The sequence below is a fragment of the Sebastes umbrosus genome, chromosome 7 (assembly GCF_015220745.1).
Source record: "Sebastes umbrosus isolate fSebUmb1 chromosome 7, fSebUmb1.pri, whole genome shotgun sequence".
NCBI classification, from domain to species: Eukaryota; Metazoa; Chordata; class Actinopteri; order Perciformes; family Sebastidae; genus Sebastes; species Sebastes umbrosus.
This window is the reverse complement of record NC_051275.1, coordinates 8,035,045-8,061,730: the sequence shown is the minus strand read 5'-3', so window position 1 is coordinate 8,061,730 and position 26,686 is coordinate 8,035,045. Positions and strand designations below refer to the sequence as shown.

The 26,686-nt window shown below is 40.4% G+C and overlaps 1 protein-coding gene across 14 annotated transcripts in view; it reads right to left on the bottom strand.

Annotated features, from left to right (window-relative positions):
• The window catches only part of phldb1b (pleckstrin homology-like domain, family B, member 1b), a 131,810-nt gene that overhangs the window by 63,835 nt on the left and 41,289 nt on the right, over positions 1-26,686 (bottom strand). For all 14 annotated transcript variants that reach the window (XM_037774828.1, XM_037774827.1, XM_037774829.1 and 11 more), the window contains one exon: positions 9,405-9,530. In XM_037774828.1, the coding sequence (XP_037630756.1) occupies positions 9,405-9,530 (126 nt within the window). The remainder of the gene's footprint in view (positions 1-9,404; positions 9,531-26,686) is intronic.

Genomic DNA, 26,686 nt, shown 5'->3' with positions numbered 1-26,686 from the left:
GAAACAAAATGCGATTATTCTTCTTCTGAATAACATATTTATTGATCACATGAATGCCGAATGCCGACTGTCATCCTAATAAATCGCATTAGGTATGTATTGATGCCCTTCGCTGTGTGCACCTTTCCAGAAAAGCAAGTGAACGTAAAAACGACAGATTTTTTAATGGAGTTTGGCGTGTATCACTTCAGCAGTCGGGTTACTCACATGAAGGAATAAAACTGCGACCCCGGTCAGGTTTCAGTGCGGTTCACCTGCTAATATGACAACACACTGAGGCCAACATCCTCCGGACACCGGGTACAGACCGGGTAGTGTGACGGAGCCGTGCCGTGCCTGGCTCCACACACACACCGAGGGAGAGGTGATGTCTCAGCCGGGTGTTGGGGTGCTCGGCACCGCTGCTGCTGCCTACAGGACCACCGTTGTCAAGCTACTCAACACGTAACAACGCTTTTCCGGTCATATACCTTCAAAGTAAAACCATAATATAGACTCATGTTGTGACAGACATATAAAGTATTGATTAAACAGCCTATTTGCAACAGTGTTCTATTCTGGCTTTCTGCACTATACATGTACTGTAGGCTACATTAAAAAATGAAGCAAACTTGCTCAGAATAGTTCATTTAAAACACGCCGCTCTCCTCAAATGAGAAATGTTATTTTATTTTGAAGTTGAATTCGTCTCATTTCCGTTGCCATGGCTACCTTGGCGCGGCTCTCCCATCTCCAGGGTGATGTGAACTACTGCGAGATTTACAGCTCTGCTTTAAAGAGTCACAGCAGTGGGTTTATGGCTTGTCATTGTTATTGTCTATAAATGTAGATTCTGTCAGTTTTATATGAGACAGGGGAGGCAAACAGCAACAAATGATCCATCTGGATAAAACAAACTGTGGCACTTTGCTCATATTTTACTGGCATGAAAAACTACATTTAGTGGATGAATTGGGAGTATATCCTACCATCATCAACACAATACAGACTGTTGTCATTCTGTGAGCTTTTTGTGATTAGGTCTGATTACCATAGCAACACGAACAGGAGTGGATTCCTTTAATCTAAATCAGGGGTCAGCAACCTGCGGCTCTGGAGCCACGTGAGGCTCTTCAGCTCCTCTCCAGTGGCTCCCTGTGGGTTTATAAAAATGGAAAAGAATAACTGTTTCTTGTTTACATTTTGATTTGTATTTATAATTGTTGTAGGTACCAAAGTACGACAGTACAACGGAGTATTAGGGCCACATTGAGGAAAAAAAATAAATCTGAAATTTCAAGAAGAAAGTCGTAATATTACGAAAAAAAGTCGTAATATTATGAAAATAAAGTCAGAAGTTTAAGTGAAAAAAAGTCGTAGTATTATGAGAATAAAGTCATAAGTTTAATAGAAAAAAGTTGTGGTATTATGACAATAAAGTCATTATAATATAAAGTAGTAATTGTATGTCTTATTTTCTTTTTTTCTCGTAAAGTTATGACTTTATCTCTTAATATTACGACTTTTTTTCTCGTTAAGTTATGACTTTATTCTCGTAAAGTTATGACTTTATTCTCGTAATATTACAACTTTTTTTTCTCGTTAAGTTATGACTTTATTCTCTTAATATTACAGACTTTATTCTCGTAATGTTATGACTTTGTTTTCTTAATATGATGAATTTATTCTGGAAATCTCCAATTTTTTTTCCCTCAATGTGGTCCTAATACTAGATACTGTAAGACTTACAGTATATACTATATACTTAGACTATAAGCTGTATAAGCTGTATAATGTTTTGCGGCTCCAGACAGATTTTGTTTTTTGCTGACCCCTGGCCTAAATAATAGGCCTTTGCATACATAGGCTACAATAGCAACTGAAGCTGGAAACATATTTTATTTCACCATAAACATCTTTTGAACTGCAAGAGCTCAAGCTTTTGCAGCATTCAAAACCCATTACGACACATTTCAAAACCAGTGGTGGAGGAAGTATTCAGATCTTTGGTAACAATACTGCAATATAGTAATACCCCATGCAAGTAGCCCTCCAATGAAAGTGTCACTTAAGTAAAAAGTATTTTTAGTAAAATGTACTTAAAGTATCAAAAGTAAAGAAAGGTGAAGTAAAAGTATTCACAAAGCAGAAAAATGGGCCCTCTGCATGTTAGATATATTATATTATTGGATTATTATGGGTGTGTGTGTGTGTGTGTGAGCAGCATTGTACTGTGGTAGGCCTAGTTGGTCAAGGAGAAGCTATTCTTTAATTATTTTATATACTTAAAGCAGCAGTAGGCAGATTGGAGACAATATGATTAAAAAAAGTTATTTTTATAAAACGGTCACTATATCCTGTAGTGCATGAGACAGATAATCTGAAAAAAATCATGTGCCTCTGTGTCCTCCGGTGCTGTTAATGGCATCTACAAGATTTCACAGACCAGAGGAAAACAACCAATCAGAGCCAAGCTGGAGCCTTAGCATCTCTGAGCAGCTGTCAATCATTTGCGAACTCCGATCAAACGGTCAAACTAGTCAGCGCTGATCAGTTCGCGAATGATTGACAGCTGCCTCTGTTGAACGAACAGCCAATAGGAACTCTCTCTCTGAAATGACCTGTGATTGGCCAAAGTTTCCCGTCACGGGCTAGATTTTTTTAAAGCCTGAAAACAGAGCCATGAGGAGGTGCAGAAGTCTAGTTTTCTCTCAGAACACTTGAAGTACAATATGCTGAAAGGTTATTATGGAATTTTTGCCCAATGATGAAAAAAATGTACTGCCTACTGTCACTTTAATCTGCAAAGTAACTACTGTATATTGGTCATGTAAATGTAGCCTAGTGCAGTAAAAAGTAAAATAATTCCTTCTTAATTGTAGTGTGGAGTAGAAGTAACTTAGCATGAAATCGAAATGCATACAAGGAATTTATGTGTGTAACTTTTCCATACGAAATACTGAGTAGAGGCCTCATTGATCCAATGTGGTGAAATCTTCAGCGAAAACAGATTTTCCTCAGGGATGGAAATGTGGGTTTTAACTGGTTTGGAAATGGAAATGAAGGGGCAGGAAAGAGGTGCCGACTGCTTTCACTGGCAGAAACATTCTGTTTGTTGTCCAAAATTGTCCAGTCCTATTTTATTGATGGACACTTTTTTCATTGCATAATATTAAAAACATCAGAGATTCCATACTGCAACCATAATAATTGCATCACACGCATTCAGCCATGCCTTTAGCACTGCTTTTTGCAGACTGTCGAGCAGCCCAGTGACAGATACAACAGCCAAATCGCAGGCAGATAAAGGCCTTTTATTCAAAAGCCAGGCTAACACACAGAGGGACGGTGGGTGGGTGCAGGAAGGGACTGGAGGTAGGAAACCCAGGGAGGGAGGGTGCAGAGATGGCAGACAGTAGAATGGAACTGGAGGTTTATAAATAGTCTCTGAAAAAGATACTGTAACTCCAGCCGTCGGCCACTTTAAGTAAGCAGCTCAGAGCCACAAAGCCGTCTGCTGGCCAGGCTGAGAGGCGCAGGAAATGTCCAATCAGTGAGGAGGTGGTAGCTGAAAGATGGCTGGCTAAAGACAGCTGGTCAGTGGACCGTCACTGACCTGGCAAAGCTCGCCAAAATGAAATAACAGACAGGTGAGTGTAACCAGCATCATAAAGATACAGTAGCACTGCGGTGTTTCACATGCTCAAAAACAGAAACACAGGACGAGGACATTTAATACTGAAAACATTTTGCACAAATGTACCATAACAGGCCCATAGTGTGTCTTCAGATGAATAACTTTTAGGGATGTCAATCGATTAAATATTTAATCACAATTAATCGCATGATTGTCAATAGTTAAACGCGATTGGTCGCAAATTAATCACCTTTTGTATCTGTTCAAAATGTACCTTTAAGGGAGATTTTAAGTATTTAATACTCTTATCAACATGGGAGTGGACAAATATGCTTGCTTTATGCAAATGTTTGTTTATATTTATTACTGGAAATCAATTAACAAGACAAAACAATGATAAATATTGTCCAGAAACCCTCACAGGTACTGCATTTAACGTAAAAAAAATATGCTCAAATCATAACATGACAAACTCAAGCCCACCTTTATTATTACTTGCCCAAAACTGCATGTGATTATCATAAAGGGGGCATGTCTGTAAAGGGGAGACTCGTGGGTACCCATAGAACCCATTTTCATTCACACATCTTGAGGTCAGAGGTCAAGGGACCCCTTTGAAAATGGCCACGCCAGTTTTTCCTCGCCAATATTTAGCGCAAGTTTGGAGCATTATTCAGCCTCCTGCGCAACAAGCTAGCATGACATGGTTGGTACCAATGGATTCTTTAGGTTTTCTAGTTTTATATGATACCAGTATCTTCACTGAGCCCGCTACAACTTGAAAATTGCAAGTTGCGTTAATGTGTTCAAGAAATTAGTGGCAAATTTGTGTTAACGCGTTATCGACTTAACTTTGACATCCCTGGGACCTTTATATATGCCGTGAAGATAGAAAATCTGATCCTGACAAATTCAACCTGAATGAATAAAAATGACTAAAGTCAGTGAAGGCAGCTCACTGACTGAGGTGTCAATCCAATGGGAAGCCAGGGAGGGATCAGGTCTTTGTTAAGGTACTAGGGACCTACTGGCTGGTCCGTCTCCACTGTCCGTTCCATCTCCTCCCCAGGCCGAGACTGGGCATTGGTCATTTCAAATTGTGAGAACGGGGAAAATCCACCAATAAATACAGGTACATAGGTCCAGTTTCTCATTCCCATCCCCAAAAATCTGCATTGGAACATAGGGTACTGAGTTGTACTTTTATAGTGTATTGCTCAAGCCCCAAAACACAGAGCTGGGCCAACATTTTGAACTGTATGTCCAATAAAATTAAAAAGACTAGAAGACCCACATGAGTGAATTATCTTTGTTCCATTATGTGTGGGGAGCCAGCCGGCTTTGCCAGAGAAGGACTCTTGTGTGCATGCTCTATGCGCCAAATCCAGAAGCTGAAAAACTCTTTTCTCTTTTTTGCCCAGTGAGCAACTTTCATTGGAACATGTTCATGGACTAATATGGTGTCCAGCTCGCTTCATCCATCCATGGTACTATTGCAGTGACATGCTTTTGTACTCCCAGCTATTTTAAGGGGTCAAGGAGTCAACATCAAAGAACTAGCGGCGATGCAGGCCGACTGTTGCGTCGCCTCCTGCCGCCTTTGTCTCGGCCAAGAAGTTGGATTCGAACACACTGCAAAGACTACAGCCAAGGGCCAGTTAGCACGTACGTTCTGTGCCTGCGTGAGAGGAAATAACTCTCCACACCAGCAGGCGGGGGTAGCCTGTATTCATCATTCAAAAAGAGAAACCAGAAGACAGAGGACGGCGGATATACAAGCCTTTGTTATGATACGTACATGAAACAAACAGCGTTTGACGACCATTTTCACACCACTCTCACTCAACCCCTAAGCTTCATCCCAGACGGCAATGTTGTGAAAATATCCGTGTATTGGAACGATCAGATGAGATGAAGATGAAAAATGACCCCTCTGTCTTTCCTCACTCCCTTTCTCTTCTCATGCACTAATTTGTTTAAACTGAGCAGCCTAGATTGAATATCCTACTGCGAGGTCCGGCAGCAGTTGCACTGGGAAGGTCTGATGACATCATTCTGCATAATAAGCAGCCATGTGCTTCTGTTTACAGCTGTGTGTGTCTGTGCCGGACGGAACACGTCGTGGATAGCAAAAAAAAAAATATCAAACATGCTAGGCTTTCTGTCGGGACGTCGTGAGGCGTCCCAGACGTGGCGTCAGTTGTCGTGTACTATGACACACTACACAAGATAAAACGCTAGATTTTCGCACACGACACTCATTTGTCGTTCCCGAACCAAGGCGACACCCCACGACTCAGCAGGGTTCAGCCTCGATGTAAATGTGCTATAAATTGATGTCATTGTTTTATTTCAGGCAGAAAAGCTGGAAAATGTATATCCTTATAAAAAAAAGTAGGTCAATTGGATTTAGCTGGGTTTGCCCTCCATAATAGCCCCGGCACTGTAATTCATACACAGATAAGAAGTGTAATTTCAAAGTGCTTCCAAGTAGATGTGACAGATATCCCCAGATTATCATGGGAGTGGTATAAACAGATTCCATCTGAAAGGCAACTCGGGAATGCATAATTGAGGGAAATGATACGTTTCTAAACAACGGAAAGCTTTTCATTACTGGCTCGGGAGGTCCACAGCAGAACAGCGTGCCTGTGTGCTATACTTATCCCCTGGTGGCAGGCAGCGTCAACAGCAAACGGAGGAAATAACAAGACGCTATGACAGATCCCTGGTAGTAGAGCTGGCCAAGGAAAGGTACGCTTACAGTTGTGTGGCTGCCAAGAGGAGCGCTCAGAACACACACATATACACACACACCCCAGCAGCTGAAAACTCTGCCTGGAGACGCCAAGGAATGAGCTGCTCATAAAACATGCATGGCGTGAACTCCGGCACCAGGTCCCAGCTGGGCACCACTCAGGCTGCAGGGTTCAACGGGTACTGCATTTTAAAGGCTGATACATGACAACAATGCTGTTGTAACAGAGCTGCAAACAGGCATAACACGCAGTTCATGCCTTCATGTAATCTAGTCATGTTCAAATATGACCTAAAGTGATGAGAAGTTTCTATTTCACAAGATAATAAAGACACAACATGCTCAACTCACAATTAGACCTTGAAGACTGGGTGCTGGATCCAAACGGAGAGACTATAGGACAGCATTCTAAGACTTTTAATATTGCCACAGACGTTTTGGGCAAGTCGCTCTTCTTCAGCGTGTATTCTGGCAATTTCAAAATCAATATAGGCCTACACAGGTGGGGTTAATTATAGGTGACCGCAACCAGCACAGCCAATACATCCCAATAGGGGGGGCCACCACCTTTCCAGACAGAGTTACATGATGTAGAACAGTGGTTCCCAACCTGGGGTCCAGCCAGAGATCACAGGGAGTGTGCGAGGATTTGTCTGCTAATGTATAACTAAAATTATAATAACACACTTATAATAATAATTTATACAAAAGTCTGTATATAAAATTATTTAAAAAGATATTTTTTTGCTACTAAGTAGGTCACATTCTGTTTAAACTCTGTATTTCTGCACAGTGCCAGATAAAGATCAGGCTACACTAATATTATTAGAATTATACTATTTGTAGAATTAGATTCTAGTGGTGGTTGCGTAAGATTGTTTCCAACTCCTGTGAGCCAATCATTTCCAATAACTTCAGAGTTGTAAAGTCCAAAAGAGAAAAAAAATAGATGTAGTCAAATATTCTGCTTTAATCTATAATTGTTGGCGTTTAGCCTTTCAAAAACATCATTTTCACTACGGTTGAAAAACTGCTCACACACTGACGAGTTATGTTCATTAAAGAAAGTTGATTTATTAAAAAGTCTAACTCATTTAATACACTGAAGCACTTTATTCAACTGGAGGATTTTGTTCGAGGATTTGTAATTTTTTTAGGGTGATGACGCCAGAAGTTATGAGGGGGGTATTCAGCTTTTCTTAGTTACGAGTAGGGGGGGCTTCAAGGAAAATAGGTTGGGAACCACTGATGTAGAATACTCAAATGTGAAAAAATAAGAAAACCGCACAAATTATATTCACTTCAAAAGAAACAAGAAAATGAAATGCTCCTCTTCCCATTGGGAATGAGGGTATCAAGGAAGTGTATCAAACACCTCCTTCTGAAGAAGGATTTTGTGGCATCTTCCCTGTCTCTATACCCATGTAGTGTTCATTCAAGCAGTGGTTCTGACTATTAAAGTGCTGAGCCACCGATGATTGATCATCATGGTTACGAATAGCAACACACTTTCACAGATCCTGGTTTTTAACTCTCATTTTGTTTTCCCAACATAATACAAATCAAATGGGTATTTGAACAGGTAGACCACAAATTTAGGGTTACTGTGATTCTGCCCCGACCTTTATGTCAACACCAGATTTCGGATGTGTGAATTGATTTAACCCGACACATCAGATGGTTTGTTACACAGAACCATCTAAGAATCCGTCATTGAAAGCGGTTTGGAAAAGGGCAGGCATTTTCAAAAAATACTTGGCAGGTGATCGGATGAACCATCTGTCAATCAAACTCTTGCTGAAGCCAGTCGGGAGAAGAGCGAAAACATCTTTTCCATTGAGAAAAGCATCCAAAAAGTGTTGTTCTTTGCTCTTCTTTCAATACAGAAATACTCTCCAGTTCTGATAGGACTGATGCTATCTATGCTGACCTCTTCAGAAGCCGCCATTGTTGTTTAGAACAGTTGTCAGTCGTCTCTCCGTGTGGTCACACATATACCTAAGCCACGCCCAGAGCTGCCAGTGATTGGCCCATGCTCTAGTTTGCTAGACACAAACACATTACTTGAAGCCTGACAATATGGATTTTCGTGTGATACGTGATCCCGGGATTCTCGTGTGATCTTGTGACATTACGAGAATCCAGCTGGTAAGAATCAATTACCTGTAATCATAGAATAGCAGTGTATACAATTATGACATGGAAAATTCCCACTAGTGATCTGAGACAGAAAATTATCGGGTTTCTTAGGCAAATCTGACTTTACTAGGTAATCACAGAAGTTGGAAGACCTCTTATAAAAGTAAGTAATTAAATGAACTTGCAATGTGAGGGTCACTTTTCATTGTTTCTATTTCACAAGTAATATTTCTTTTGTCAGAGTGTAAAAGTCATTGAAACCAACTTGGTACATTCTTTACATGTAGGTGGTTTTACAGCTCTTACAGCAGTAGTAGTGGAAACTTATTGTCTTTAAAGCAAGAACTAATTTCTGAAAAAACAACAAATAACCAAAAGAAAAAACAAAGTTTGCAAAGGAAATGTAATTGCATTGCAGGTAAACAGACTATTGTTAGAGCCATGTTTTGGCCCAGTATTATATACCACCAAATTAATATACTGTTCTATTCCCAGCAGGCTGCCTTGTGCTTCTACACTTCCTCCACCCTTGACAGGCTATAAAAGAGGAAAAATACCAGGGGGTTTACTGCTGTGCAAACATCCACCTGTAAAATAGACTGCCCTGCTGCTCCACTTCACCGCCCGTCTGTTGGGCTCTGCAACAATCCGGCCCATTCATTCACACAGGCCAAGCTGAAACTGAAACTCCAGGAGGGAAATTGCCTTTTTAGGCTTTATTATTCATGTGACAAAAAGCTCAGTGTGTTTTTATTCATACTGGGCCCATGTTTGTGGAAGAAGGAAACCCTGACATGATGTTAAAGATAGCACTGCTGAGTGAAAACAGGCTGCAAATACAGTACAATACTGAATGGGTGTGTAATATGAGTATGCATGATCATACAGTACCTGGACATAGTCTGTAGTCCCCGGAGGAGATGCTTCCTCCCTGGGGCACCATGCTCTTCATCCTGAAGGCTTCTTCAGGGTGGTTGAAGCGGAAGAAGGCTGATTGGCCAAAACACAGCATACAGCCTGGAAAAACAGCAAAAACATAATTTGTGTTAGCACAGGAACTTACAAAAAGGACAGCTTCAAGGAAGTAACCAAGTTTTGTGAGATTCATTGAAAGTGTATGAGTCAGTTTATCTTAAAGAGGACCTATTATGCTCATTTTCAGGTGCATACTTGTATTCAGGGTTTCTAGTAGAACATGTTTGTGTGGTTTAATGTTAAAAAAAACACTTAATTTCTCTCATACCGGTTGTGCTGCAGCTTCTTTTTTCACTTTCTGTCTGAAACGCTCTGTTTGAGCTTATGCCCCGCCCTCTCGAAAAGCCTGCTCTGATTGGTCAGGTGGCCCATTCTGTTGTGACTTGTCAAACAAGTAAGACTTTTCGGACTCCGCTTCAGCTCCGCTCTAACTAGCTTTGCTTTAGGGCGTGTCAAACTAGCCACTAGGCAGGTATTATGCAAATGTATTACTTGGTGACATCACCGTGTTACAGAAGAAAAGGCAGGATTTCAAGCAAAGTGTTTCAGGCAGTTCAGGAGCAGTGTTTCTGTGGGGGAGAATAAGTCCTTTTGGCGTGGACTTTGGGCTTTGTAACTTTGCAGACTATTTACATGCACAAAAAACTATATAACACACTACAGGAAAGGGGGAAAAGCATAATAGGTCCTTTTTAAAACTCAAAGAAATTTGGACCACTATCGCCCCGGTGAACTTCTGAGCACATGCTGATAATTTGTAGTTTGACAGTTTGACATTTTGGGAAATATTGCTTTCTTGCCGAGGGTTAGATGATAAGATTTGACACTACTTTAATGTCTGTATGCTAAATATGAAGCAAAAGAATCGCATTTTACAGAATGTCAAATTATTCCTTTAAGTTGACAAATGGAGCAATCATCCAAAAACAGAGGACAGAGACACAGAAGACTGTCGTAGTAGTCAACAGAAAGGTAAGTAGGGTGAAGAACAGGCATCAGAGTTGTTCTGACAGCATCAGGGGTGATAGCAGTGCAAAGCACTCAAACAGGAACCAACAAGACATCGAGGCTGTGCTGACTCAGACGACACTGGGTTCACCGTCATCAACACGGTTGTACACACAAAAAAACAAAGCATGAGGGCACAGGTCAATGTATAAATGTGAGGATGTTTGACACTTTGAGATGATAAACCGAGATGAGGAAAATTGCAGCCAATGTAGAAGACAAGAGAGGAGAAAAGATCTTTTAAGTATCATAAAAGTTTGGGCTTTGCACCAAAATTAGATATTCATAATTTCCACAAAAACACACATTTGTATTTGCATTTCAAAAACTAAAGATTTTTTTTCCTTTCTGGGAAGCAGGAAGCTGCATCAGAAGTGCAAATCACTTTTTAAATTAGTAAAATACCCCCCAACATCAAATGAGTCTGTCTTCTCTGGCTAAATGAAATGCCATCGGTTTACACGGATGAACTATCTGATGTGCCTCGCCCAGACATCCTGCGTCTACAGGAAATTCATCCAATTAAGGAGATAAGATGCTCTAAAAATGCTGTTTCGGGACGCATTTAAGCCCACAGTAAACAAAGTGATGACAGAGCAAATCATCTATGTAAAGGATATTCAGTTTGTTGGATGTTTCGTTAGCTATAAGGCCAGTCCATTCAGTCATAACCCATTTTAGGTTCTCAGCTGCACAGTGATCTCACAGCTATCATCTACGCCATATACTACGTACACTCCGCTGCACAATTGACCAAATGCAGAAGTTCCTCTGTTTGGTTGCTAATGAAAGGATTCTGCGATTGTCACGTTGAAGATGATGCCACAGCAGTTTCACGCCACCTACACTGAGGGGGTACTATCAGCAGTGGAAAACATAATACAGAAAAGGACCTCGTACCTAAAGTGAGTGGAGTCGAGCCGAACCATGCAGTGGAAATGAGGCAATAGTGAACCGTTTAGCGGCTAAAAGGGACACATATTTCCCTCTGGAGTCGGTGGCGACCAAAAACAGAGCTAAAAGGAGAGTGATTATTGGACTTAATTCATCAGGTGGACACAAACACGACTCCATATGAATGTTGCCTCCTCTCTGCTGGATGTTTAAATAAGCAACTGTTTGGCATATCTACTTTATTTAGTGATAATATGTGAGTTTTGTGTTAATAGCGTATTTCCGCTGCCCCAAAGGGGCTGAAAAAATCCATTATTGGTGCCAAATTTAAGTTGCTCAATGCTGCTTTGAAATGTTACATACAGAGCAAGGTGCTCTACTGATAAAACGCTCACAACTCTTCCAATGATTCACTATTATTCAAAGTAAAACACACATTGCGCTTGTGTGGGGATGTCCGCCCTGTCAAGAATAAAAATAAACTGCTAATGTTGTCTGTGAAGCAGCAGGCGCAGCATATTACTATAGCCATTAGTCATGAACTGGCAGTGTTGATCCTCACACTGTTCAGGCCTGTATTCACATGACACAACCCAACCCAACAAACACACTCGGTCTCTATGGCACCACCATTCGCATCCACTTACCATCCTGGTTTGAAATGTCAAAACACATAACGCACATAACTAATTCATCCCCCTTCATGTGGCCACGAGCTCGATAACAGATAAGCAATCTCACGTTTATTGCTTTCTCAATATAGCCCCATTGTCCTGCTGTGATTACGAGGGAAAGGTCTTCCGGCCCCGGGCAGAGATAAGATCCCTCCTGTCGTCAGTGGAGAACACGAGGCATAAGGTAAAGACGGAAACTTCTCCATTACACAAGAGGCTGCGGTGATGTACAACAAAGCCAGATGCCCTTTTATTTTGGACAGACACACACTGACAGCTTGGGAAGAAACCGCCTGATTACATCATGAGCTTTGGGCAAGAACACAACTGAACGACAACGATGGAAAATAGGTGTTTGTTCAGTTTGGACAAGCGGTGTTTATATGCGGCCCATAGACTAGTTTGTCAAGTAAATATATTCCTTTCCATTTCTGCTGTTGTACTATAATATTACCCTGTACCCTGTGCACACAGTTGTGTATTCGGCACATAAATTAAGACTTCATCCGCTTGCGAAGATTTGCTGACTAGTACAGTGGTGGGGCTAAATAGCAGTTAAATTGATACTTTTTACTGGTACAATAAATGCCACATGCCCCACAGTACTTTGCTTATTTGCATTAGTATTTCTTTTTCACCATCAGTATCTGTATGTGGAATGAAGAGGCCAGTTTTTTAAATTTCCATCAGCGTTCCCTTCGGTGGTTACGACACCATCCACAACATAATTTTGGTTGGTATTTTCCGCAGTTGAAATTGTTTCTGTCGATATTTGGAAGTCTCATCAGACGGAAAATGAGTGAACCATCAGTCTGGTCATGAAAGGAAAAAACAAAAAAGATGCTGAATAGGATATTTGAAAGCAGTCATCAGGATGTTAATACCGCGGTCTGCAGAACCACGTCAGCTCAGCCAATGTGTCTTCATGCTCTCCACTTCAGCAGTCATCCGACTCCCCTCACCTAGCTCCTGTTTCCTCTGGATTCTGGCAGCAGCGCTCTGCTTCCCTCCGCCTGCCTGACTCACACTCCTACGTCTGACTTGCACTAACACGATCTCCCCCACTGAAGATCAATTCAGCCACTTCCAAGGAAAATTCTGGTTAACAGAACGTAGCTTGAAGCGGTGTGTGAATCTGACACAGTCGTGACAAACTCGTCTCACGCTCTGAGATCTGGAGGGGTTTGGTGACAGCTCGTGGCACACTGCGTCACTTTTACTCAGCAGTTCTGTCAAACAGTGAACGTGTCTGTTAGGGGATTTGGGGGGAACAGTGATGAAAGGTTCATAACTGCACCTGTAATATGACCTGTGCCAATATGAGCCTGTTATTAGGATCAAATAAAGATCATTTGTCAAGTTTTAGTATAGAAGCCTACTGTACACAATATACTGTATGCTTCCATCATCACTTGATGAATTCTGTGGACATCAATTGCTACACCCAGTTGAAGATGAATGGCTCCAGGATCAGGCCTGGGTCTCATTCACATAAACGGAGGAAGGGAAATAACTTTGGATTCAGCTATTAGTGCATTTTACAACTTTTAGGACCTAATGATTTAAATAAGACGCCTCTTTTCCAATGTAGGTATATGGGGAAAAGTCTTTTTGGGCCCAATGGCATCACGTGACCGACACGGAAGTTGCAGTGCCACCGTTTGGCCACTAAAAATTTTTGCTTCAGTGCCCGGGGCTCTTCCTGGGGGCTTGGTCGGCATCTACATGCTTTACGCTACGGCGAGCATAAAGCGGATCGATTTGATTTTAAGTGTGGACAGCGCGGCTGTGGCTGAAATAGACGAAAAGTTCAATGAGCGCTGTTTTCTTTGGTTGCTGCAGTCTCCAAGTCTTTTCCAGCCTATACACCTATGTAGTTTTTCTGTCAACGACGCGTTCGATGTTAACATAACTCACGGGGAAGGCAAAATGTCACCACACCGGCGACTTCAGGGAAGCAGGAGGATTTTCTAGTTCTGTTGTTTCGCTCTCTAAAATGTGCAGCTGCAGGCTACCAAGATACGTTGAAGTGTTGTAATTGAGCTGCAGAACACCGGTGAGATATGTTGTGTCGTCTTTGAAGTGTTGTCATTTTTTAATTTCTTTGGATGCAAGGAAGTAGGCAAGGATGGAGAGAAAATAAAATAAACACCGGTCCTGCATTTCGATGGTCAAAATCGGAAGCTAATTTCGATCGATTTTCGATTTAGAATCTAAATCGTGACACCCCTATAATGTATTGTGGTGGTGTTTCCTTTTTGTAGTGACTGATGCTCCAGGGAGGTGCATTCATCTGCTACATAAAGACTTGACTAACAACTTCCATGCACTGAGTATCTGAGAGTTACTCCCACCCAGCACCGACAGCATTGTTCAGCGTGGTGTTACTGTGTACGTGTGTGTGTGTGTGTGTGTGTGTGTGTGGACATGCAGGCCACAGTGGTGCAGAGGCAGACTGCAAACTGATGGATTAGGGGAGACATTTCTCCTCCTCTACACTGTTCTCTCAGCACAAACTGCTGCTGGCAGCTGACACTCACTCACTGACTGAGTCCTCCGCTGGCCCCGAGGGAGCCTGACCCTACACCTCAGCAGCCTGCGGGGCCCCGGGTGTGTGTGTGGTCACTGACAGCAGAGAGCCCACCATGGGATCAGCACATGATGAGTCAGCAAAACAGAGAGCACATACTGTATATACACACAAACACATGCTGACTCTGAAACAGTGGCAAGTGTGTACCATTATACACCGTAGTACCGTTTAGTCCTCTGACACAAAATAATGGCCCACTCAAAAACGTTCACCTACTTTTTTTACATGCAAAATAGATTTTACAAAATTTTTAGGTGGTAAAAAACTTATTTTTTTTTATAAATAATGTAATATTGCTGCCCAGTGAAAACCATGCATCTCTAAATATGGTGATTTTGTTTTAACAGAAAAACTAAGGGATTGAATGTTCCTTAATAGTTTGAGAGAATTCTACTTCTTAAGCAAAATTAACTTGAAAAAATTAAAAAAAGAAATTACTTATTTTTTAGTTTTGGAGGTACAAAACTACAAGACTGCAGTTTTGATGCAAATGTAGCCGAGTTTGGTTTATTCTGACGGTCTTTGCAGTGCTGGGCAGTATGGTTGAACTCAATATCATATTGAACATTGATATGAACATATTTCTGTTATTCATATATATTGCAAATATGGTAAAGCTATGCAAAAAATTATATTCAATTCAATCAACTATTGTATGCCTCACTGTTATGCATTATATCAGACAAAAGTCATCACTATAAATTAAACATTTAGTCTATAAAATCTCAACGAGTACTTGAAAAATACCAATCAATATTTCCCAAATCCCAAATTACGTCTTGTTTTGTCTGACCAAAAGTCCAAAACACAAAGAAAAAAGTCAGTTAAAGTTGCAAAGGTATAAAACAGAGGAAAGCAGCTCGCATTTGTGAAGCTGGAATCAGTGAAAGATTTGGAGTTTTTGCTTGAAAGATTAATACTAGTTCTAGTTGGCTAAGTAATTGTTTCAGCTCTAATGTTGACGGTTGTTAGCCTCGAGAGGATCAGCAACATGAGGTTCGGCTGAGCAAAATTGCTGAAATCAATATATTTCCCAATATTAATGAGAAATTTTTTGTGATATTGGCATACAATATACGGTATCACAGTATGGTAAATAAGAGGTAAATTCCAAAAGCCTCACTGTTTAATGTTCACTCTCCTAACACCTCATTGGAACTGCTTTAAATTACTGCTGACCAAACTGAGCATTTCTTACTACGGCTGCTCCACATTTAAAGCACTCAACAAATCAACCAGGACTGAATTCTTAAGGATTGCAACTATAAAGTCAATATGTTTGCGTTTACTCAGGGGGATGCCATTTATATTGCTCCAATTTTTCTTTTCTTTATGAGCTCCGATCCTAAAATACATCTCAGCATCTAACATTCTTGATTATTTGCCCATTTACTGAGAACAATAACTCACACATCACGGTGACATTTTCAAGGAAAACAGGCAGTAAATATAAAAAAACTGACCTTTAAAAGAGGTTTTCAATAAAAAAAACTAATTTATGGTTGAATCGCAAAGCAAAGCCGATGTCATTAGCATCAATTCATGGGCTGCATTTTCCTAATCAATCCATCTGGTTTAAGCTTTCAGTGAAACGATGTCGCTGAAGTCCATTACTGGCAGTCTCTTGATGCCAATTAGCACTCATCAATTCAGCCATTACAACAGCACACGGCTACTTATCATGATGGATCCTCCTGCAGCAAGGAGACACACTTCAGGGAGTGTCAGACAATAGATCTCGACAAAAAAAAGTGTGAATTTATGGTCCTATGAGACACGGAGTATTTATCCAGGTCCCTGGAAGGGGTTCAGGATTATGGAGACGCTCTAAACGGGCCATGTATCACACTCAGTGAGGAGGGTTGGGATCATAAATCATGTAGTTATTCATTATAGAGCACCCACACAGTGTTGACACAGAGAAACTGCACTGCTTCCTTTCGCAATTACAGGAATGAAACGTAATTAAATGGACGCACGTGGTGTAAAGTCAATAAACGGGATATGACCGATGAATGAAGAGAGAGAGAGAGGTCTGCTGGGACACTTCCATCTTGAACAAGATCACCAAATAAAAATGTTCTAGATTAGAAGGAGCCGACAGGACAGGAGCATGTCGATAGCTTATCTCGACCGTTTATGGAAGCAACGTCTGTTTTCTGGTCTCCAACCAAACAACGGGGGGGGTTTTCCCACCTTATCTCCGGCACTGAACAGATCTGCTGCAGACGTGCCACTCTCATATTAAACAGACTGCCGGGCGGGGGCGGTTAATGAGACCAGAGAGATGCCGAACCATAAACCACGCAGAGAAATTAACCACACCTCAAACCACTAAGTCCTTTATTTAGACTGGAAGGGCTCAAAGTGAAAGATATTTGGGATGAGTCTATTTAACTGGCACGTCTGAATGTTGCTCAACACATTTAGAACTTTATTTTCCAGGACTCAACAGAGAGGCGAAGACCCGCCTCTTCCAGTGTCCCCCATGGGCCCTTATCCCATGGTCCCATGGTAGTCCACCGGAAGGTGAGTGACTCTGCCTCTCTTTATTTGTCAGTTATCTACCCCCTTAGCTGTCCAGACATCACCTAGTTAGCAGTGACTCATGGTGATGACGTACAATACTGTACAAGCATAACACCAACATACATTCTTTCCCGATACCGTATCAAGCACACGTCTCCCTAGGTGGCCATGGGAGAATCTCTGGTTTTAACTTGTGAGGCCTCGTCTTCAAAAGGTCACGTTGTCTCTACGGTGATCAGTCATCATGGGAGCTAATCAGCTAAGGTGACGGGGAAAGTGAACCCAGGGGTGATGGAGGTTGAGCTCTCTGGGGATCAACTTTCCCCACAGCAGAGAGGGTGGTCCTCTTTGACATTTGGAAATTAAGTTTCACAACTCGCTGTAAACCATGGTTTCAATGCAAAGCTACTTTGGGGTAAAATGAAGGACAAATGTTGAAGCGTGCACTCTGGGTTTGATTTAGATAGAATACCACTGAATGGGCAGATCCAGATCTGCATGTTTCAGCTGTTTCTATTAAATTTTTTAATGCTGGAACTCACAATTCTGGTCTCTGCGGGTACACAGATTTACTAAAAGCACAGGCTTATTTCTCCTCCCCATCAGCACGATGAAAAATGAAGATCTTGTTTTTTTTGCGTATCCAGATAAAGCAGCATTAATTAATTACACAACAGCGCACATATTGACTACATTATTCTAGACATCCATCAGGCTTTTTAAAGTCCCAATGAAGTGAAACACTTTGTCACTTTATGAGCTACTTTGCTGTGGTATTATATGTGTACAACTATTTCTCAAGTAATGTAAAAGTAGCTACAAAATTTATTTTACATCAAAGTCCAATTACTTTTACTGACAATCTGTCCTTAATCTGATGGGTACCACATGGTGCAGTTGGAGGCATATATACAAATTCCAACCAATAAAACCAGGATTTTTGAGAGAACCTGCCCGTCCAAATAATTCAAACTGTATACTCTCCCTATATTACATCTGATTTACTATTACCATTATACAGAGAACTAAAAGGGGTACTCCAGGGATTTAGTAATGCACGTTCATAAAGTTTGGGGAGTCAAAAGAGACAGATTAAGAATTGTAAATATCGAAGCAGCAGAGGTCAAAATATCCTGACCTCTAGTCGTTAGGATGGGTCAATCTCCAAAAACAGGATCCTACATTTCCCATGATGCAGCTCAATAGCGTTGTTAATTAGCCCCCCTCACCTGCCAATTGCCCATGCTTTTCAAACCCCTCAACCACCGATGACATCATCAGAGGTATCTTCTTGGACTTGACCGGAAAAGGCGTGCAAACGACTTTGAATTCTTGTATTGTGACGTGAAGGTTGTTACTGTAATAGGGGGTGTAACGATTCATCTACTACATCGATGTATCGATTTATATTCCTATGATCAAACTACATCGATAGGTACTCGGCAAGTTGTATAGGAATGATTATATTGTCCCAAACTGTTTGATCACTATCAGCGGTTGATCTCTGTATTATTGATCTACCGTTTATATTGAAAATGAGGACAGAAGCAGCGGGTTAAACCACTGTTCATTTAACTTGAATGGAAGTTGGTTTATTCTATTTTGTGTTAAATATTGCACTGCCTTGTATTTTGAGAACTGAAGCAGCGGGTCCTGCAGTTGCACTTTTTTTATTATTTGCATGTGCAGCGGTAAAACATCAGCTCAGCATCTGGCCTAACTTGGTTGGCTTTAGCTACTTAAAACACACACACACACACACACACACACACACCAGTATCTTCTTCTTCATCTCTTCCTTCACTCCTTCATAAGAACCCTCTGACCTGGAATAAGCACGTCAGGATTCTTCCACAAACTAGCGGTTCGGGATTAGCTTCCTCTGAGGCCGAGCTCAGCAAAACCAGCCGCGGTAGAAACTGAGATCTGTTTAATCAACGGCTGTGCTTCTGACGGGAAAATATGACACATTGCCATTTTCATAATTATAACGATGTCATATAGGAAAGGACAGGAAGTGCTGGTGAGAGGGATTGGCTTCGCAGAGAGGAGGAGGACTGGGAGTGTGTGTGTGTGTGTGTGTGTGTGTGTGCTGTGAAATCCCCCCAAGGTAATCAGTTAGATTGATTCCCTGACCGGAGAGAGAGAGAGAGAGAGAACAATTTCTCCTCAACACTCCAGGAATGATTCGTCTAATCACAGCCTTCATCACAGTGAGTGCACTCTGAGTATTACTGCAAGAACAGCATCTCTCAGACCCACACTGGGCTCCAGAGTGAACAAGAAACAGCCAAAACCAGGAAAACCAGGAATACCAGTATGCTTTAAAAGGTGCTACAGTAAATCATTTATTATGTCACGTTATCGACCCTTCTATCTATTAAGAGCTTTCCATATGACGCATCTTCAGGACTGAGGACACACACTGTAAAGAGCATCACTGCCTTCCCACAAGGACGCTGTAACCTCATTCTCTAATGAAACTGCAGGAACACCTAAGTGGATTAGAGAGCCCATACTGTAATGCAAACAAGAAGGATTGATACAGATTGAGTCAAGGTGAAAAACTATTTATAGTACTTGTCAGTCAGCAAAATAAAAAATACACAATATGCATCATTGTGCAGCGTAACTGTCGGAGCATCAACAAGAGGAATCGATAGTCATGGAAGCCACTGCCAAGAATTTACCTGCATTTGGCGGGTAATTTCAGACCTTGATACTAGGGTTGTAAGTTAACGCAATAACAACGTGTTAACGCAAATTTCTTCTAACGCATTAAAGCAACTTGCGATTTTTAGGTTGTAACGGGCTCAAAATGAAGATACCGGCATCATATGAAACTAAATAAACCTAAGGAATCCATTGGTACCAACCATGTCAAATTAGCTTGTCCAGAAGCAGGTCCCTTGACCTCTGACCTCATGATATGTGAATTAAAATGGGTTCTATGGGTACCCACGAGTCTCCCCTTTACATACATGCCCACTTTATGATAATCACATGCAGTTTGGGGCAAGTCATAGTCAAGTCAGCACACTGACACACTGACAGCTGTTGTTGCCTGTTGGGCTGCAGTTTGCCATGTTATGATTTGCAGTGACAGCCCTAATTTATATGATGTATATATTTGAGAAGCTGGAACCAGGCATGATTTATTGGCATTTTTACTTGATAGATTACTTCAACAATACATTGATTATCAATCTGCTGGGGGTTAATTAACTGCCACTTAACCAATCAATTAATTGATTCAGCACTGAACATCAACACAAAGAAACGCATTGCATTTTTTCAGATATCAGAAATCTGAAATTTTAAACTATAATTTTGGTAATTTTATATTAATATTTTATTATTTTAAAACTGATAATTGTATTTTATTTAGGCAAAGTTTTAACTGTGTTATTATTCACGGATTCACTGGAGAAGTTTGGAATTATGTACTCTTACTCAAAGCACTGTCATGTAAAGGACCAGTGTGTAGGATTTCGGGAGTTCTATTAGCAGAAATGGAATATAATACTCATAACTATGTTTTCATTAGTGTTTAATCACCTGAAACTAAGAATCGTTGTGTTTTCGTTAGCTTAGAATGAGCCATTTACATCTACATAGGGAGCGGATCTTCTTCATAGAGTGCGCCATGTTTCTACAGTAGCCCAGAACGGACAAACCAAACACTAGCTCTAGAGAGAGCCTTTCACGTTTTTACGTTACCTGAAGGCCACCGTAGTTCTCTGACATTGGAAAGGGAGGAGTGAGCGGAGGTACATTCAGTTGGTTGCATCTGCAACCTCACCGCTAGATGCCACTAAATCCTACAGACTGTACCTTTAAATTAAAGTATCTCTGTGGTATCAGTACTGAAATGTGGGTACGGTATTTACACCAGTGCAGAACAATTTCAAACCTCTTGATCTTGGCTCTCATTAAATGATCACTGAAATCCATCCAGTCAATTCACTTTAGAGCATTTAAACTGGAAAGCCTCCACTCAGCAGGTTTACCTATTCAATAATTAACTAATTAAAAAGTGCCTTTGTCAGCTAAATAGGTTCTAGTAACTCTTCTGTATGTGAGATTTAAGTCTTCAAATTAATTCAATAAATAAGAATTGTTTCTTTAAAATACTTAAAAGGTGAGATTTTTCTAAGCCTAGAGGTCTAGATTACACAAATAATAAAATAATGAGAAGTGAAAAAGACGGGACCTTAATGAGAAAGCATCTATTAAATCTATTTACTTAATACCTGAGCCAACCCTTGGGAGTATTCTTATGGGACCACTCAAACAGTGTTAATGCCAAATCATGCCTCAAGGGCACCGTGGCATTAAGACGAGTAGTGGTTAGCAGCCTCAACCTATCTGACATGTGTCTGCGGACCAAATATTCCATCATTTCTCTAATAACATCTCTGCGCTTTTTTTTTTTTTTACTTCATTCTGGTATGACCACATGAAATCTTTCCAGTGTGTCGGCTTAGCCTCAAGTACATTTCCCAGAAGATTAGATCAGAGGAACCAGAGGTGGTCAGAGCGAGAACGCTTCACATGCTACCAGAGTGAGTTCATGCAGAGTCGGGACAGTTTGTTAAAATGTTGCTTACACTTGTGATGATATGACAAAGAAATGCTGTTATATAAATACACGCTGGTAAACGGTGGCTCAGCCCTGCGGAGCAGCGCATCGTGGCCGCGTCTTCCAATCCGGCCCATGACTGCTGTCACATGTTATTCCCTCTGCACCATGCGGCCTGTCAGACGCTGTGAAAACACATTTCCTCTCATGCAACGCATGTTGACAGGACTCGTGTGATCCAGACACCAGAGCAAAAAGACCATGCAGAAAGGAATGAAATGGGAAGAATATTGGTATTAAAGTGCTGTATGCAGTACTGGGATTGTTCTTTGATATGGTTTAGCACTCTTTTCTCTTTCTGTTCAAGTATAACAGTTATCATTATCATCATGCCAACTATCTAGTCCTTCTGTTTATTCCAAGCTAACCACAATCGTGAACCGCTCCAACATTTCTGTGTACCATTTCTTGTTTTTCCGGAGAAAATCTACCAGATTCTGAGGGTTGTGGCCGGCAAAGGGATAATGGTTTGAATCTGTTTTGTTGGAGCAACTAGTGCACTAACTTGCTGTTTGTTATTTCCATGTCTTAAAGAGTGGAAAGCTGCCAGCAGAGATCCTCTTAGGTAGCCTGGTTCTAGACCACATCAGCTAGCGACGGACTTGGAGAAGTTGGAGGAAGTATACACGTGTGACTTCATCAGGTTTTCAAAATAAGGTGTTAACAAAGGGAACTGTATATACAAAATACATATATGGAAATAAGATTGATTGGATTATATTCACCAGAAGTATAAAAAATGTAACATGTCCCTTATAAATTAGAAGGCAAATACAACTAAATTGAAAGGGAAATGTCTTTATTCTTTGATTTTGTTTTTTGGTTGCTGTAAAAAAATTAAATAAACAATTACTCACAATGACAGATTTTTTTTTACTTCTCTGACTACATACTTGCTGAAATTACCGTATTCATTTAGATATTTTCCAAAGTAAAAGTCCCTAGAAGTGTATGATTCAACTTGTTCCTATGGTTTAGTGTTAAAAAACGGAACAAAAATTGCAATAAATCGTAATATCGAATCGCAATACTTAAAAATGGTAATACATATCGAATCGGCACCCAATTATCAAGACACAATAAGCTATACTGGTCATACCAGTCCAAGTCAGGCTGTAGCAGCACAACCTCCGAGTGTATTGAATTGAGCAAGGGACCATTTTATTTCTTATGATTCAACTTTTCATTTGGTGGAGGAAGAAGGTGCAATTCCTTCTTTCAAAAGTTACACAGACTGGCTCTAAAGTGTCTTTAAATCCCACACCGAGTAGAGCCTTGACTAAAAAAAGAGCTTATAATGTATGTCCAAAGTTATTTACAGCACACAGTACAGTCTGCTCTTCTAAAAGAGCTTAGAGAAAATCTAAAAGGTGCAGTTAAAGCTTTCCATTTGATGCTATGATGAGAGCGCTACGCATACCAGCAGCAGCAGCGGAGGAAATCCTCCTTCCTACGTCCCGACTGTGATTCACAGCAGAAAATCACCGTATTATACCCTGAAGCTATGTATTTATGAAGCTTCGCTACACTTCAATCCACTCATCCTGTCAGCCAGACTGCATTCTCCTCACCAAGTCTCTGTAGCTACTGCTACGTGTTATTTACTATCAGCTAACTGTGAGGAGAAGCTTTGGGTCATCTTGAGACTTTACCGTTGTGCGCAACAAACAAAAGGCGTCGCCACTAAACCACCAGCCTTGGACGTCACTAAAGCGCAGAGGAGCCGCAGACAAAAGAGATGCCCAAAACTATGGCTGACGGTTGCTATGGAAAGCTGATGGTTTACAGCCTCGGCTAAGGCCAGAGAGTCAAACCCACCAGTTAATCAATGACTGCCTTTCGCCGAGCCAGGGGCCATCAAACACAACACGCACATACCAGAGGAAGATATGGGACTGGTTTGAAAGGAGCACACAGGGGAGGAGGAAGAGGAGGAGAGGTCAAACCCTGCATTCCCATCATGTGGGAATAACCGTCTGAACAAATAAAAAGGTTGGAAGAAATGACTTGGAAGAAGTGATCACATGTTCAAACCAGTCTGACGCCAGCGAGATGCCACGATGGAAGATATCTGGAGACAGCGGTTGCTTCTGGGCAGCTGCTTCACACACACATGCTTTTTGAGTTTATGTTGTGCAGCAAATTCAGTTAGAATGTGGGTCACATATAAAAAAAATCCAATAAATAGGTTGTGTCCTTATACTGTCCTGTCAAAGTTTTACAAACTGTAATCATAACATTTTATATGGAATAAATATATGCTTTGTGTTTGGGGTGGTTTGAAAATAACCTTTCATTCCTGATACTGGGAATATATATTTTTTGTCAGTTGCATTTTTTGTAAATTTACCAAATCACCAGCAAACCCTGAGGTCCCAAGTAACATTCACCACATCAATGCTGAGAGGGTTCAGAGGTATTTACAACGAAGCTCACATTTACGATCCCAGAAAGTGCAGTTTCATATGTAAGAGCTGTTAATAGTACTACAAAGAGCTAAACATGCATGTAGTTAATATGAAAGCAACGTGACACATGCGTTTTAAAAGCATGTGGCAAATTATTTGTGATTAAAGTATTCCAAGTGTTCGGCAACTCGAACCAACCTTAACAGGGAAAGATTTTATTAATCCAAATCAACTCTTTAAAAATCTGATTTCCAGACAGTTAAAGTGACACTTTATAATAACCATCATTAATAAATGTCCTACTGATAGTTAATTAAACTTAGTTAATAGATATTTTACTGTTAAACAATCAAATGATAATTAATAATGTACACTTAATCATAAATATTAGCAATGCTATAATTTCTGTTTTATCATTATTTTGTGTAATATGACATAATTAATTTATATATTATTTATTGTATCATAGCTAATAAGAGGCGATAATTACATTCTGATTACATTAGTAAACTATTTATTAACAGTTTATTGTTGTACACATTATAACATTTGATATACTTTATTTAGTATTCGTTAATGGTTACCAAATGATTTGTAAACTTTTACAAAATCGATTTTAAAACATCTATAAACATTAAATAGACCAGGAACCAATTATTAACCATTGACAAAGTATTAACTATCTAAATAACAATTGTAGATGCTTTACACATTATTTATTAACCATTAACAAAGTGTTTCAAATATCTATGTATCTAATATTTATAGATGTTTTACAAACAATTTCTTAAAGGTTTACAAAGCATTTTGTAATCATTAACAAATACTTACAAAATACAGTATATAAAATCTTATGCGTGCAACAATAAACTGTAAAATAATATAAATCATAGCATTACTAATAATTAGTTTAAATTATTAATTATAGTTTCATGGTTTGAATAACTATCAACTAAATTTGAATAGCTATCAATTTCCCATTTATAAATGATGGTTAAACCCAGATTTTAAAAAGAATGGTCAAAATCAAAGCAGCAGAAGCTGATATATTCTGACTTTTAGCCTCTAGTATGAGTCAAGCTTTCAATTCCCCCTGAATCCTACATTTCCCATGATGCAACCGGTTACTTTATGTCAATGAGCTTCCTTCAGAGCCACAGGAGACATCATGAAGCTATTTTCACAGTCTGAGAAGTACCCCCTCCTGACGAGTACACTGAACGTCATGTGTAAAATCTGCGGAGTGCCCCTTTAAAACACTTAATCAGATCCCGCATGCTCACAGCATCCACATCACAGACCAGATGCAGTATCCGGCAAGCTGTCAGCTGCTGTCTCTAGTGGACGCTCATCACAGTAACGTGTCGGAGGCTGGTTACCGCTTGTCCGAACAGATGTTCCCTGCCCCCCACACCCCCACCCCCCCTCTCCTCCCTTTGTCAGAACAACTAAAGCCAATCTCCTGCTGTTAAACATGCTCCCAGAGGCAGATGGCTGAAGGCCGAGCATCAATAAATATTAAACCAAACTATGTGATCTACACGTGGTTTAGAGGTGCACTGTTGCTCAAAGCAGCCTAATTCATATTCTGTATGCATACGGTGTATGGATTGTGTCCTGTCCTGCATGGGAAAAATTCCCATCTCAAGATTGAACAAAATCACAAACCCAAGCCTGTCACTTACTGACTTTAAGCAGGTTTTTTTTTTAAATCCCTTCATTAACATGTGTTACCTATAGCTGCACATATAATACCCAAATAATAATCATAGCTTCCGCAATTCATTAAACTTGATCAGGTGTGATATTATTGTTTCCCATTTAGATTGGCTGCTCTGGTGCTTCACATCAAGGTGCTCCTTTTTCACAGGTATAGTCTCGCGTATAGACAGTATATATATAGACAGGCAAGTATAGACAGGCGATGTCCCGCCCCCTTCCGGTGGACCACCATGGGACCTCATTTTAGAAAAAGACAAATATTCTTTTGATCCCATTTGAATTGCGCCGTGAATCACACACATGATGTTTGTCAATGTAAAAGATCATTTTGCAAGTCAAGGAAGTCTCAGTTTGTTGTAAAACTGTTGAAGTATCAGTCTGTGAAAATACATAATTAAGACTACACACCCAAAAGTCACATAAGTGACGTCTCTCTCGCTAAAGCTACGATGCCTGTGTGTTTTGTACTAGGATGTACTCACACGATCAACATGTTTCGCTGGTTCTTTCGCTTCCCGGCTGATAAAAAGACGTGTATTGTGCAAGACGAGAGATGTAGTTCACTGAGCGGTTTCACATAAAACTAAATGCTACTACGACAAACTGAGACTTTCTTGACTTGCAAAATTATCTTTTAAATTGACAAACACGAACGGGATCAAAAAATGATTTGTCTCTCGCCGTTGGCTACCGTACATATTTTTTTCCGAAATAAGGTCCCATGGGGT